Source organism: Athene noctua, chromosome 8 (genome assembly GCF_965140245.1).
Source record: "Athene noctua chromosome 8, bAthNoc1.hap1.1, whole genome shotgun sequence".
NCBI classification, from domain to species: Eukaryota; Metazoa; Chordata; class Aves; order Strigiformes; family Strigidae; genus Athene; species Athene noctua.
In genome coordinates this window covers 5,706,287-5,721,469 of record NC_134044.1, presented here as the reverse complement: position 1 = coordinate 5,721,469, position 15,183 = coordinate 5,706,287, and the positions used below count along the sequence as shown (strand labels likewise).

Genomic DNA, 15,183 nt, shown 5'->3' with positions numbered 1-15,183 from the left:
AGGACAGGAACACCTGAAGCGGGAAAACCGGGGAGGCATAAGGAAGGGGATTTACTTTCATTGCGCTACCTCTTTGCAAGGTTTTTTTAACATCTGTACCACTTCCAGGCTCATTTTGCATTAGCTGCAGATACTCTGACATAGTTTAAAAAAAAAAAAAAAAGCTGTAGTTTGAATTGCACTGTTTTGTCCTCTGTTTGTGGCTGGGATGCTCATTAGCCTGCGTTGGGATTTAGGTGTGAAGAGGGAGAGACCAACAGACAGTAGTGCCTACCAGGGACAGCAGGAGAGGACTGGAGCTCCTCGGCTGCCAGGTGCTCTCATGCTCACCGGCTGTACTTCAGCAAGCATGATTGCCTGAGACATGTGCACGCAGAAATCTCCGAGGAGGGGGGTTTGGGCTGTCAGTGTCCTGACATGGGTGGCTGGAGTGAGGCAGCCAGGGCTCAGTTTTGGTTTAGGAGAACACGATGAGTTTTTGGAGCAGTTTGGAGAGTGAGTGGGAGGAGGGTTGCAACTGTGAGGGAAGAATCATGACAGATTTATCACAGCCTGAAATAAATTAACCTCTGGGAGGAATGATTTTGTAATAATTTGCATTTAGATACTCTGACACATCCAAATAACCCCAAACCTTCTGCGAACATTGTAATGAATTCAGTCTCCAACATCCTGTGAGAGAGATAGAAATAGCACTATTTACATGGTTAAAGGAGCCAAGGACTCTTTTCTCAGTATTGGATTTTACAGCTCTAGGACTGCCCTTCTCTGTTATTTTTGCGGCTATGGAGCTTTGTGGTGGGGTGACACACAGCAGCAGTGAACAGCTAGGGAGCTTTTCTGATCTCCGTTAGCTGAGGTGCTGCTGCCCTACATGCCTTGGCCACAGCAGCATCCAGCACAGCCTGCATGGGCCAGGGCAGTGAGGCCGGGAGAACACAGGGGAAGAAGCAGGAAGCTGAGCCCCATCTCAGCTCATGTCAATGGTAGATGCAGGTAGGGCTATTCCCCCTGTGGAGACCCTGCCACAAAGCAGCCTGGCTCTATCCCCAAGGGGAAAGTGGTCAATTGATTTAATATTTGGCACTCTCAAACACAGTAATGAATTTGATAGCCAAAATGATCTGCAAACCCCGCCAGCTGAGAGGGTATTTGAAGGACGATCCAAGCCCGTAGCCAGGCAGTGTGATATTTTCTTGTCATCAGCCCTCCTGCCTGTTCCCTTCCACTCCAGGGCAGTTAATCATAAATGAGATATTTGTTCGATGCTGTTTTCATGCATGCTTTGCCCTGTCTCTGTTTCCAAAGAGACCATAAAGCTGGTGGGTTACATCCCTCCCTGACTTCAGCAGCCTTGGCAGGAGAGTTGGCTCTTCCAGGGACACCCAGGTTGAACCACACATTTTGGCTGCTGAAGTTTTCTGAAGCTGATAGTTTTCTGAAGGGAAGCTGAACATCCCAAAGTGTGTCTTGTATTATGAATGTAAATGTCTTAAATCCAGAATGCTTAGGGCAGCACAGAGCTGGTATTAGCTGAGCTGTCAAACGTACCCTGGGCGCCTCCATCCTCTGCTGCCAGACCTGCTCAGCTGGGGGGTTGCAAGTCAAGGGCTGGGGAGAGATGGCTGGGTTTCAGTTGCAGACTCATATGTGATAGTGTAATTCTCTTTGGGCCTGACCCAGAGTTGGCCTTAGTCACTGGGAGCGTATCCATTACCTTCAAGGAGATTTGGAGCAGCCCTCTGCTTGCTGCTGGTTTGGCTTCTGCCGTGCTCACTTGCTTTCGGTAAAGCTTTTCCAGGAGCCAAGAGCATGCGCGCTGGAGCAAGCGACTAGCAACATGTCAGCTCTATACAAGGGGAAATTTCTCTGACGCAGCAGTGGAGAAGGGAACACAGACTGTATCTGAAGATTTACTCCTCGTAAAACACCTCTAGCTCTCCATAGATATCTACAGATAATCTCCTGCCAAGTGAACCCAGAGATATTTATAGTGCAGCTTCAGCGATGACATAATGGCAAGTTAGCAAACAAATGAACTTTGAAATATAAGGAGAGGAAAATATGGTCTAGAACGTATTTATTTTGGAGTCAATAAAAAAAAGTTAAATAATAATAGTGATTGTTTCCAGGGTGGATTAGGTTAAAAAGCAAAGAAAGCAAATCATTTTCATAGTGCAGTAAGACTATTTTGTGAGCAGTGAGTATGAATTACAAAGACAAATGATAAAAACTTTGCTTCCCACTGAGATAAAGTGCTGTGGTGCTGAGTACCATACAGATGCCTGCAGAAAGCCAAGATAAATGTTGCTTCAAAAGGGTTTGTAACTGCTCTGAGTTCAAGCATTAAAAAAATTCTACATTCAGTTCACAAAATTGTGTAAAATTAAGCAATTTTAGCTACGGGTGTGACTTTTCCCTTGATTTCTGTCTTTTTTCCCCTCTGTCTCTTTCCCCCTCTGTTCCATGGTGCCGGCTGGCTGGAGGTTATTTGAAGCTCTGCTAGCACAGCGAGGTGTTGGATTGATGCCATCCTGCTGAAACAGGCTCTCTGCTTTGCCTGGGGTGGGAGCATGGAGGTTTCTGTCTGGTCATGTCACGTTTTAGTTAGCGCACCTCGCACTTCTGCTGCTCCTCATTGTTTGTCAGGGAGCTTGGGCACAGCATGGGGCTCTTCCTCCCTGTCCGTCTTCCTCCTGCGGACAGGCCCTGTTCTTACCCAGAATCAATCTGCATACTTGCCCCTTTCTTTTGTTTCTAAAGCCTGGTCAGGGGAGCCCACTTGACCCTTGACCAGCAGCTTGGAGGGACGTGTAGGAGTCTCCTTGCTGGGGTGGCCGTATTTGCTCTCCCTGGTTTCAGTCAGGTGTCCTGCTCCAATCCTTCCTGAGAGGGTAGGAGACCATTTTGCAGCCAGGCCCTGCTTACTGGCAGCAGGCCAGGAGATGGGAGTTCTCCGGGCGATCAGTTCCCACTGTTTTATCTTGGTTTATCAAAATATGGGATTTGTAAAGGGCTGTTTGTGGCTTAGGCTGAACCTGCAAGCCCTGGTGGGTAATGGCACACAGAAAAGTGGCGGGAGTGCTCGTGCTTTTGGGTGCTGTCATGCAGGGCTTGCAGGACCAGGACCTCATCTGCAAAATATGTCAGCGACTGAGGTGGTAAAGGCAGTCTTTGGGAACCACTGGGACCCTTTGGGATCCTTTTCCTTTTTTATAGTCCTTTCAGAGAGGCCTGGTGCTGAAAAGGCCTCAGTTTGTCCTGAAGACACCAAGGACAGCATGGAAGGATGTATACCACAGTAAAACAACTGTCAACAAAACTTAAATCCCCATCAGAAGTCCCGTGGCAGCAGAAATCGGATGGAGGCTGGACAAGAAGGAAGTTTTTAATTTGCCATGACAGGAAACAAAGCTGTGTCTTGTTGAAAAATTATATCTCTTTTCCTGCCTCTCTGTGACATGTCAGCAATCGTCATGGTGGCTTTCTTGTAAAAATGCAGCTTTACAGAATTGAGCTCAGGGAATGGATTGCAACAATCTTGTTTATGAATGAAGGAAAGGCTTAGGCAAGCATTGTAACTTAAATTGCATTTGGTATGGCAAGCATTGAGCCACATGAAGTTTATATTTGACTCTTAGTTTTTGTACTGAAGCAAGTTGCTGCTTTTCCTGTGCTTTGATGGTGTGGGGCAGTGGTGCCTGGGTACTCGTGGGCACTGGGAGGGGGTCCTATGGGAGATGGGAGCCCACAGGACACGCTGCCCTCCCTGACGCTCCTGTCAGCCAGGAGCACGACACAAGCCTGATGATGGGAGCTGTTCTCCTACAAAAGCTGGTGAGCAGCCGTTCCCATCACATAGGCAGGAAGGCTTCTGTGTTGGTGCAAACGCACACAATAACCTGTTTTCCAAGGGCAGGCTCACCCCAGCACCCTGCAGAGGTTGCTCCAGAGCCATCTGTGAGCAGGGACCCGAGGGCCAGGAAAGTGCATACTCATCCTGAATGGCTTCTGCCTAAAATACATCAACTACAGAGCACTCCTGTCAAAACTGCTCTTAGGCTACTAATGACATGGCATTCACAAGGGTAGGACACATGCCCAGTTTCAAAGACCCTTTACCCTAAGGCAACCATTTACTAAGGTCTCTATGCATGAAATAGCTAAGGACTTTAACGGGAAACTCTGGAGGACTGTGTAGGTTCAGGATCTGAAGCTGTCGAGACACACAAGATAAAACATGATTTTAAAAATATGTTTCAGCTCAGCTATGATGTTAAAATAGCAGTCCTGTAAAACTGCCAGCAAAATCAATGGTAATCCCAATCAAATTATGTTAAGCATGGTAACTTCTTTGTAATTATTTTATCTCAGTGCGTGCTTGGAACAACATGGGTTTTTATTTAAAAAAAAATAACCCTGATGTTTGATTTCATTCAAATTCTTATTCTTATTGCTGGGTAAGGAGAAATGTGGGGTGTGTTTGCAGGTGGATGTGTCTTTGTAGGGACTTAAGCAATTATTTTTAAAATGTTGCTGACTCTGCCTATGCAAACTCTTGCTTCTCCACAATAGAGAGATTGCAGAGGGCAGGAGGAGCTCCCGTACTGAAGAATTTTTCAATTTGACTGCTGACTCCTCTTACCTTTCCTGTCCTTCTCTGTAGCAAAGGGTATAATAATATTTAGTCAGTGATTGTCATAGCAGCTGTTTTTGGGGTGGTCTTGTCTCTTTCCAAGAGATAAATTTTTCATTGAAAAATAGTAAATGGGCAGATTTCAAAATGTGTGGAGGGGAATTAGTCACCCAAATTCCACTGGCATTCAGCCTCTTGACTTTTGAAAACTCAATAGTCTCAACCTTTCTGGTTATGGAAATGACTTCTTAGGATAGGTTTTTTTGGGGGGTTGGTTTAGGATGGGGGGAGGGCATTGGAGTTTGGGTTTTTTTCTTGACAAAGTAGTTTCAAACAGTTGTTCATGTTAATTCTAATGAGGATGACTAGTATGTCATTTAATCAGAGATTTCCATGTCTTCTAGGATGCTAGGCAGAGCTGGATTCTAGGGCAGGCTTTGAGTAGAAGACACTTGTATTTCCCTTCTCCTTGCCCCATGTATGAATTTTATGTCCTTCACTTTTCCTTCCCTCATAGTCATATGATAGTCATAGTCTCCCTCATAATGATAAAATTTGTACCTTTATTCACACGAACCACTATACTAATGCAGGATAACTCAAGTTAGGGGGTAAACATGTAAAGCCTGATGCAGATCCAGGTTACTAGAGAGCTGGAATATTTTTATGTCAAAGTTGTCTGGGATGAAATCCTTCATTTTCCAGACTTTCCCATTCAACCACATTTTCTCTCATTTTAGGGGAGCACCTGCGAATCTGCCCACAAGGCTATACCTGCTGCACCAGCGAGATGGAGGAGAACTTTGCAAACAAAAGCCGAAGTGAATTTGAAGCCATGATGAAAGAGGCTGGTCGCTCTGTGCAGACAACCCTAACAGCGCAGCACAGAAGCTTTGACAGTAAGTAAAACCTATTTGGTTCCCTGCTGCTCAGGTTCTAGTCACTGTTTAACTTTCCAAGCACTGTTCAAGCCAGGGATTTGTGTTCAACACGCCTTCCTCTGCACTTTATTCAATAGTTTGCGTGAAATGTTGACCTTCAATAGGAATTGTACCTCTGGCAGTGTTTTTGCAAGACCAAGACATTTTGATAATTCCATTTCAGTAAAGCCACTGAGAGAGGCTGGCAGGTGCTCATACCAACAAATTGTGTACCTTGGCACCGACACAGCTTTTACAAGCATGGCGTAATCAGGTCTTACCACAGCAGCATAACGTTTGAGGTAGTGATGTAAAACTTGGCACTGTGCCTTGAGCTGTAAGTTGAAGAATATGGTAAAGGTGACTGGACAGCCCTTGGTAGGGGTGTGTGTGTGTGTGTGTGTGTGTGTGTGTTAAGCAGGCATGGATTTTTCTTGTCCTTTCCATATAGATTGCAAATGAAAAGGAGGTTAGTTCATATTAGACTCTTAGAACTTACAGCTTTATTCAAACATCAGAAAATGTTGTATGGTATTGGAGATCTTGGAGACTCTAGTGCATAAGATATTGTGGACAAACATGCTCTCCAAAGTACAACATCCCTCCTAACATGCTAAGCAAAGGCTAAAGGATGTCTCTCTTATTTTTATTGTTCCCTGAAGAATCCATTTTGCAGTGCACAGTAAGCCTCAAGGTCTGAAGGCCACTGGAAATAAATGGTTTATTGGCAAAATTGAGATGACCTATGAATCAGAAACTGTATCCATTATCAGATTTGGAAGAAGGTCAGACATTTAGAATCACGGTCCTCCTACTTTATCAACAGTCATCATATGGAGTTATCGTGAAAAGGAGTTGGAAAAGAAGTTATAATAGCCAGAAAGGTGGAACTGGAAATTTGAAGCAGTAAATAATAGATCTAAGGAAATAAGCCTGACCTTCAGGGAGCTGATAACCAAGATTAAGTGCTTTTGTACTAAATAGAAAGAAAAGGCAGTGCATCTCTGCAGAATGCATTGTAACTGTGTGGCCAAGGTTGACCACAGGAAAGGCGTTCTTTTAAAAGCTGAAAATTAATTGATTTTCACCTGTCTTAAAAAGTGGTAACCAGGATTTTGAAAAGAGCCTTACAATGCTGGTTGCTCAGACTGATGCCTCAATGGGACCTGGCGTAGCGGCCACTGAGCACACTCACTGGCCTCTGAAATCCAGCATTTCACAGGGGTTAATGCAGAACATCCACCAGCCTTGGCACACTCTCCCTCCATTGCCTATTGCAGCACTGACTGATATATCTGCTCTTTGTTTTTGCCACACTCAAAAGAACATAGTTCTACATCTGTCATGTAAGAGAGTGCAAAATTTGATGGAAGCTTTGAGGATTATACTAACGGGCAGAAATCGCTTAGTGAAGAACTGGTGTAGTATGAGTGTGATGTTTTGGTGGATTAATAATAATAACAGCAATAAGAATAATAGTAAGCAAAACCAAGCATATGAAAGGGGGATGCTGGTGTTGAGATGCCAATTACAGCTGTAAGGGCTTTCCTTTTTTTTTGTTTTTGTTGCCCAGCATTTTATAAAAATAGAGCTGTATTTCTGTGGTGCATACTCTAGTTTCTTTTAAACATCAAACAAAGTAAGTGTTCAATAAGCCAAGTATTACTTTAACAGACCATAATGCACAGATCATTGGTGTTTTGAAGTGGGAATAACTTCACTTCAGCCCACAAGGCCAAGAAGATGTCTCCTGCTCCCATTATACCTTTTTAGTTTACTTAACTACCCTTGCAATCAATATAGAGTTTATAATTTATGCAAGACATGATTTAAAAAAAAAATTATCATTTTGTGTCTGAGTTTCAAGCATGACTTTAACTATAAGCAGTATTATTACTTTTTCTTTAATTACTGCATAGATGGTTTAAAACAGAGGAAGTTCTGGTGATGGGGCAGTGGAATCACCTCAGCTCCTGAAATAATACCATAGCAGCCACCCTATCTTCCAATTAATCTCACAGTTAAGACTTTTTGCACATAGTGCTGTTTAGAGCTGTTGAAGAAAAGAGTTTTTTAATGTCAGATTGATGAATTCTAACCTTTCTGGCACTGGGTGCCTGGTTTAGCTGGGTTTCCTTAGCAGGAGCGTAAAATGCAGGTTTGGGGGTTGCAGAGATACTGGTGCACAGTTTGTCTTCTTATTAGCAATTTTGTTTGGCTTTTAGGAGGACATAGGGGAGGCTTCACTGGATGGGGATGTCCAACCCTTTCTCATAGTATTTGCAGCCTGGAGATCAGATTATTCATATATTCTCTGCTAGCAGGTGTGGCACATTGAATTTAAGGCCTGGAGCTGTCTTTTTGAGATTCATCAGCAAATTTTGCTTCTGTAATCTCACCGTTCATCATGGCAATAGTCCCTACTTGTAAATTGCCCTGAAGCTCCAGCTAGAAAATAGCAAGGCTACAGCAATCTCCTTCTGAAGTAATATTCTCCATGCTAGTGTTCAACATTTTGCTTTGGAGAATAATTCATCCTTACAGGTTGTGGTCTGTAAAACCCTAAATTGTCAGATCACCTCTACTCTGAGCTATGGCTTTGTCCTGGTGTGAGGAATTATAATCTGTTGTTTCAGTCTCGTTGGCATCTTTTGGGGCAAACACTTCGTGGCCAAGAGCAGAGTGTCCTTTATCTCATGCAAAGTATTTTTAGAGAAAATATAGATATGAAATACAGATGCCATATGATAGGTATAGCCATATATTCAGAAGTGATATATGCGGAATAGGATCCTATGGTTTGAGTGCTCTCTGCATAGCAGAAGACCTTCTGGGATGCCCTTCCTCCAGGGTCTGCCAGGGCTAAATTTAAAGTTAACAGCCTGCAGTATTGCTTGGCTGCTTACTAGTGCATTTGTTGTTTTGGTTTAGTTTATTGTAGTTAGCCCGATTTGGGGGCAGCAGATTCAAGTTACACATGTGGTCATTGGCTTGCTGTTAACCTTTTAGCTGGAAAGGTAGTATTTTGCTCTGCAACCAATTGGTTTTAATTTGAAAAAGAAAAAAAAAGCACAGACCATGAATGATGGGAGCATATGCTTTTGGTAAATCAGTGTTAGGAAGGGTGTTGAGGTCTGAGTAGCGGCATTTCATTAGCAGGATTATATGCACAAATTCTTTGTTGTTTCTGATGTCCTAGAGCCCTTGCTCAGGCAGGGATGGGTGCACAGCCTGTGGTAGGGACCTTGCTGGAGGCTGTTAGGTTGGGTTTGGTCAGAGTTATTTGCTCGGAAAATTGTATGTGCTCCATTCTTTAAACGGAAAATGTGAATAATAAAAATTAAACCAAGATTGGGAGTCTTGGTGGGGCCTGGGATAGTCTCTGTTGAGACTAGTACTAAATATTGTTTTAAAGATGCTACCAACATTATACGTGCCTCAGAGATTTTAATTGCAGAATGTGCTTGGTTTTGAACTGGTATCATCTCAGCGGATGGGAAATTTTTGGTATCATTATAAAATGAAATACTTTGTCAAGGAACTTTGTTCAAGCAGATGGTTTCAAGAAACCGATGAGAGCTGCCTGTTGCCCCCTCTGCCGGCTGCAGAACAGGAGATAGCCAGTAAAGTGCTTTGGTTTTAATTGTGCTGAGAGCAAGTTATAAACACTGGGCAGGTTTGTGGGAGATTCCTTGGGAAAATGAACTTTTGTTTTTGCATATCACACAACTGTATGTCATTGTTGCACAAAGTCATGGAACTTTTGAACTCCTGTCCTTCCCAATGAAACGTGTGCCTCCGCAATCTGAGATGAGCCTGGGGAAACCTCTGGACTGTGAAGGAGAGGCCAGATGAGTGATTTTTGATGCCTGGCTGGAGCAGCCGCGTTGGGCTGGAGCTGCATGGCTGGAGGAGGGGTGGAAAGAGGGAGCGAGTGGTACTTGGAGTGACAGAGAGGCCGTTTTTCTAGTCTCAATGAAAGCTCACTTGTTGAGTCTAATCTTTGTCCGTCTTTCTCTTTTCTCCCTTTTTCCCCACTTAAATCACTTTTTAATAATACTGCAATGTTGTGCCAATCTTTCCTTCCCAATCATTTTGGTACACTTAGCAAGCGCTCCCTGTGTGACTGCTGACCTTTAGCTGTGAGCCAGGAAATCTGTCCTTTCAGAATTGTTTCATGTTTTCAGGAAATATCAACAAGCCAAACCAAAAATCTTGGCTTTTATTCTATGCTGCACAGTCTAAAAACGATTTGTAGCTCTCATAAATTTTGGGGTTTTTAAGCTGTGGCAATCAAATGCAGATTAAAAATTATGTATTTTATAGGTGGCTGCTTATTGGAAAGCTGATGTCATGTAAAAGCTTTCATAATGTCCAGTGTTAGTAGCTGAAAACTGCAAATGCTGAAACATAGACTGTGCAGATAATTAACATTATTTGAGAGTTGGTTTTAGCCAGTTACATATTTCTTATGAAGATGAATCATTAACTGTTACAAGGTGGGGAATGTCCCAGAAGCTGTTACACACTGATAGTTAAAATTTTAGACATTTCAAAAGACCCGGTGTTTAAAATTCAACCTAATGTGTCTCTGTCAGAGGAACTGACTTATTTAACCCATGGTACCTAAGGTTTTAGCCCCTAGAAGGACTATTTGGGGAGAGAGGCTATATACATATATTTATTTACATATACTGTGGATGCTTAAGGAAGCTGATCAGGAAGCTGTGGAGTAAGCCCAGCAGGCAGAGCTCTCTCCTACCCCACTGACTTTAAACCTGGACTACAAAATCCAGGCCTGAATCTGAATTGTGCAGGTATTTTATCAGTTGATGATAACATGAACCAAGCCCTGCCAGCCTGAAATTGTAAGGTATCCAAATTTGATGGCCCACACACCAGATGTGTTCCAGGAGATGTGGGACTACTCTGTGCAGAAAATGATTGATACAAGACCGAAGCAACGATTATCTGGGCCATGGGGGCTGCAGTGCCTGTGTCCCAAATGCGTTGCCCCAACATAATGGCTCTGCACTTCCAGCATCCTGCTGCCATCGCTGTTGGCTGTGGTTGTTCTGTGGAGGCATCACATGGTTTGGGTTTGGTGAGGTGCTCCCTAAAATATACTGTGTTTATGTAGAAACAGGAAAGAAATTTTCCAGGGGCTGGTTATGCCTCAAAATGTGGAAATGCTGCTGTGTTTTGAAATAAATTGCTTTGTTTCAAAGGTTGTGGAAAGGAGCACTTGTGGAGTCAGCAGTGTCCCTCTGGCAGTCCCAGCCTGTGCTCAGTAAGCTGGCTGCCTCTGGCCACCCCTGGCATCGGCACTGGCCACTCCTTAGGGCCAAGCGTTTGAGTTTGAACTTTAAATGTATTGCTTTTGATCCAGAAGCCCCTAATTAGCCAGGAATGCTCTTTTTTTGTGGTAACTCCCTATGCTGGGGCTCTACCCCTGAAATTGTGGTGTGTGGCCTCCATTGGTGGCCTTGGCCATGGGCTCAGCTCTGTGGGAGAGTGTTGACCTCCAGGGCATCCTCAGGCAGACAGGAGGTGGCAGCAGGTCCCAGTGCAGGTTCAGCCATCCCTATGGGTACATGGTGGTAGGGACATCGGGAAAAATTCCATGGCTCACCTGATGTTTGCTTTTCCAGACATCAGTCTTGCATAGACCACCTTCTGGTCTCATGACTGAACATCTAATATCAAGCAGTGTCTGTGCACAGGCATCTGTTCCAAACTGAAAAGTATAAACAAACTTAAAACAATTCAGCCCCCAAACAAAAAGCTAGTAGAGTCAGGGAAACTGAGGAAGAGGCGGCAATTAAGGGGAGGAAGGTATTTCAGATAAGCAGGAGGCTTGATGATGTTTTTTTCCTGCTGAGATGAGAAAGAAACAGGAGGAAAAGAAACCTGGGAGTCAATCACTGTTGATAAATAAGTGTTCATTCACCTGCACTGCATTTCTCTGACAGGCCAGGGGTACCCTGTTTGGAAGTTGCACTACTCAAAGCACCATTAGTTGTTTTGTGCCCCCTCCTGCATGGCACTTGGGCAGCATCATTCAGAAGAAGCTCATTTGTCCCCCAGCTTTGCCTCTGGGACACGTTATCAAAAGTACTGATAAGAGGAGCTATCAAAAGTGATTCCTTTGGCTCCCCTGGACTTCCTTCCCTTTGGGTTGGTTTTGGGATGAGATAGAAAGAGAGACAATGTGAGTCACTTGTCTCCCTCATCTGAGCGGGACATGACAGTCCTTTAACCTGGAAATAAAAAAGCAGGGTCCCAGGTAGGTCCAGGACAGAGAAGCAAATAAGGGGGTTCCCTTGGAGGCCTCCTTAGGAGGAAGGCAGCAAGCACCCATGCTCACCTCCTTCCTTGTTTCACTCAAGGAACCACCTTAAGAAAACCCCAGCATGAGGCAGGATTGATGCTAGTCCGGCTGTCACTCCCCCGCAATCACACTCCGCAGAAAGAAGATGCTTTCATGTGTGGTGCTGAGCATCTCGTTTGGTATTTATGGTTTCCTGGAATGGGGTGCGGCGTCTACCAAGGCGCATTCCTGGGTTCAGCAAGATTCATCCTGACAGGTAGCTGCCTCGGGGAAGCAAACGCTTAGGCTCACCTGTAACAGTTCCAGCACCTGGAGTTTTCTCTCCCCTTACAGTCACTTCTCTTCACGTTTAATCTGCAAGGCTCCATTGTGTGCTGCAGGGTATATTGCAGTCTACGTGCAGCACTTTGCTTAACAGATGGCATAGGCACAATATTCTTTTTTATGGAAAAGAAAGAGAACAAAACAAGGTTGGTGGCTGGGATGAGAGCACTGCAGTGGGGTGCCTCCTGCAAGGGTTTGCACACCGCAAGAGATGAGTTTCTTCATCTCTGCAGAAGTCAGGTTAGGTAGAAAAGGCAGATCAGGCATCTTGGTTTCAGCAGCTGTCACCATGTTTTGTCACACACTCAAAAAAGCTGCCTCTGAGTGCTCAGAGAACAGTGAAATGTGCATCTGCTTGGGGACATAAAAGAAAGCACCTGCTCTTCCAAGATACTGGATGACACAGGCATATTTAGCAAGAAATTAGTGATGTCCAGATAATCATTTCAGAAGAAAGCGATGGCAGAGTTTATTCTCATGTTCAGGAATCAATGCACGAATCTCTTTGAAAACCTCTGATTTTACAGAGTAAGCGGCCAAGCAGCCAAACTTTTATTACAAGCACTGGATGTTGCTTTCAGTGACTGAGGAAGCATTACACCCAGATGGCTGGATGGAGGTCAGAGCACTGAAATAGGAGATGAACAGCTGAGGTTTTTCTGCGTGGCTCTGCAGAACAGCCTTTGTCTTGAACCAGTTTATGCTCAGCCATCTTCCAGCTGGATTACTGGTTTCCACATGAAGCAGTTTTCACCCTTCAAGTCTCTGATGCTTAATGTTTCTCATATGAGGAAAATACTAGGATTTCCTGGGCTATTCTTACTGCAAAGAAATATAGGCTCTCTGAATCAATTCTTGAGTTGGTAATTCCCCTCCTAGCTTGGCATTTGCCAAGAATCATGTCTCTGTTCCTAGCCAGGTGCTGTGGTAATATGTGAGCATCAAGGGCTCCAGTGGCAAGGTACTGTCCCCACTTACAGATCAGCATTCACAGCAAGCTTGGAAATACGCTACTGAAATATGTGGCAAGTTCTGACATAGGAGATCGTGTTATTTTGAGTACTTTAAGATATCTGCTCTCATTTGAGAAGATAGAAACACTTTGTTCTCTCTCACCAGAAATGCTCGCAGCAAACTGTTGATTCTGCTTTATTAGTTATTGGCATTGAAGTAGCACACCCCTACAGCCAAGAAGCTTCTGGTTACTGTAATGCACTGCAGGGTATCCTGCCTGTCTGAGACTCAACCTGTGGTCCAAAGACTCTTTAAAAACAAAAAACAATGTAAACAAAGAAACAAAAAACAGGCTTGGGTGAGTGGACTGTGGAGGGAAGAGATGAGTGGAAGTTCATACAGTAGGTTTGTGCTAGAGGTGGGAACAGAGCTCAAGTCCCTTGGCTTTGGGTAGGGTGCAGAAGTACCAAAAGTCCCTCTAGATCATAAAACACGGTGATTCTCTTCTGGTAAGAGAGCAAAAGATATCCTATCAGTCCATGTTATACAGAGGTTTATCAACCAAGTCCTTTCCATACATTCTTAGCACTCCCAACCTAAGAGGGAATAGGTCCTGGCTGTAAATGCTCCTTGAGTCATTGGTAAGAGTGGTTTTTTGTGCAAGACCCCTTCCAGAGTGGAAGTAATGATCAAAATCATGAGACAGGTCTGCAAACAACTTGTATAAATAGGGGCAAGGGTATTACAGAGTTTTTTAGCATCTGATAACCTGTGTGATTAGGGGAGTTGGGATGATTTTTAGTGTAACATGAGTACCAGTGGTACCAATGGAATCTTAAAGGTGCTCTGTGCCTATGAAATCTAGGTGGAGAATTGATCTATCTACAGGGAAAGTCAAAGATAATCCCTCTTGCAGTAGAAGGAGGCTAAATGCCTTCGCTGACAAACATTTCACCTTTGTATTTGCTATGGCTGCTTAGGGATGCTTCACTTCTACCCCTCTTTCCTATTCAGACCAACACAGCTTCTTGCATTTAAAAGCACAGTTAACAGCAGAGCTTTTTCCAGTGACTCACTTCCCTTCTAGGCTAAGTCTGGGTATTTTTGATTCCATTTCTTGTATTTGCTGAAATTAGCCAGGTTAGAGGGAAAGAAACTCCTCATTTTACCTAACAGTTCATAGCTACTTCTGAAAAAAAATGGATAGCGTTAAGTCATTCTCATAAACCTGAAGATTTGGCCAAGGCACCAATGAGCTGAGTTTGTTTCACTGTAAAGAGAAATAGAAATCAGAAAACCCATCTTCCTTCCATAGGATTTAATTCTGAAAAACTGAGTCCAGCATCAGGTGTGTTGAGTTGGTGGAGCCAGGAGTGGGATACACTATGAATTTTACTTCAGCTAGATTGCCATCTTTAGAAGACGGCTTGTAAAAATGATAGTTTCATTGAGGGCCTTTAAAGATTTCTCTTTAGAATTTAGAATCATCTAGGTTGGAAAGGACCCTGGAGATCATCTAGCCCAACCGTTCTCCTAGCACAGTTCCCACCTACAGCATATCCTTAAGCTCTAAATCAACCCAACTCTTGAACACCTCCAGGGATGGGGACTCCACCACCTCCCTGGGCAGCCCATTCCAACGCCTAACAACCCCTTCTGTAAAGAAATGCTTCCTAATATCTAGTCTGAACTTTCCCTGGAGCAACTTGAGGCCATTCCCTCTTGTCCTGTCGCTTTCTACTAGGCTAAAGAGGCTCAAACCCAGCTCTCTGCAGCTTCCTTTCAGGTAGCTGTAGAGGGTGATGAGGTCTCCCCTCAGCCTCCTCCAGACTAAACAATCCCAGTTCCCGCAGCCACTCCTCATAGGACATGTGTTCCAGACCCTGCACCAGCTTTGTAGCCCTTCTCTGGACATGTTCGAGTAACTCTATGTCCTTTTTGTAGTGAGGGGCCCAAAACTGAACACAGTAATCAAGGTGCGACCTCACCAGTGCCGAGTACAGGGGTCAGATCCCTTC

General features: G+C 44.1%; 1 protein-coding gene across 1 annotated transcript in view; it reads left to right on the top strand.

Annotated features, from left to right (window-relative positions):
* GPC1 (glypican 1) overlaps window positions 1-15,183 on the top strand; it is a 218,756-nt gene that overhangs the window by 100,504 nt on the left and 103,069 nt on the right. The window contains exon 2 of the mRNA XM_074911759.1: window positions 5,377-5,535. Coding sequence (XP_074767860.1) covers window positions 5,377-5,535 — 159 coding nt within the window. The remainder of the gene's footprint in view (window positions 1-5,376; window positions 5,536-15,183) is intronic.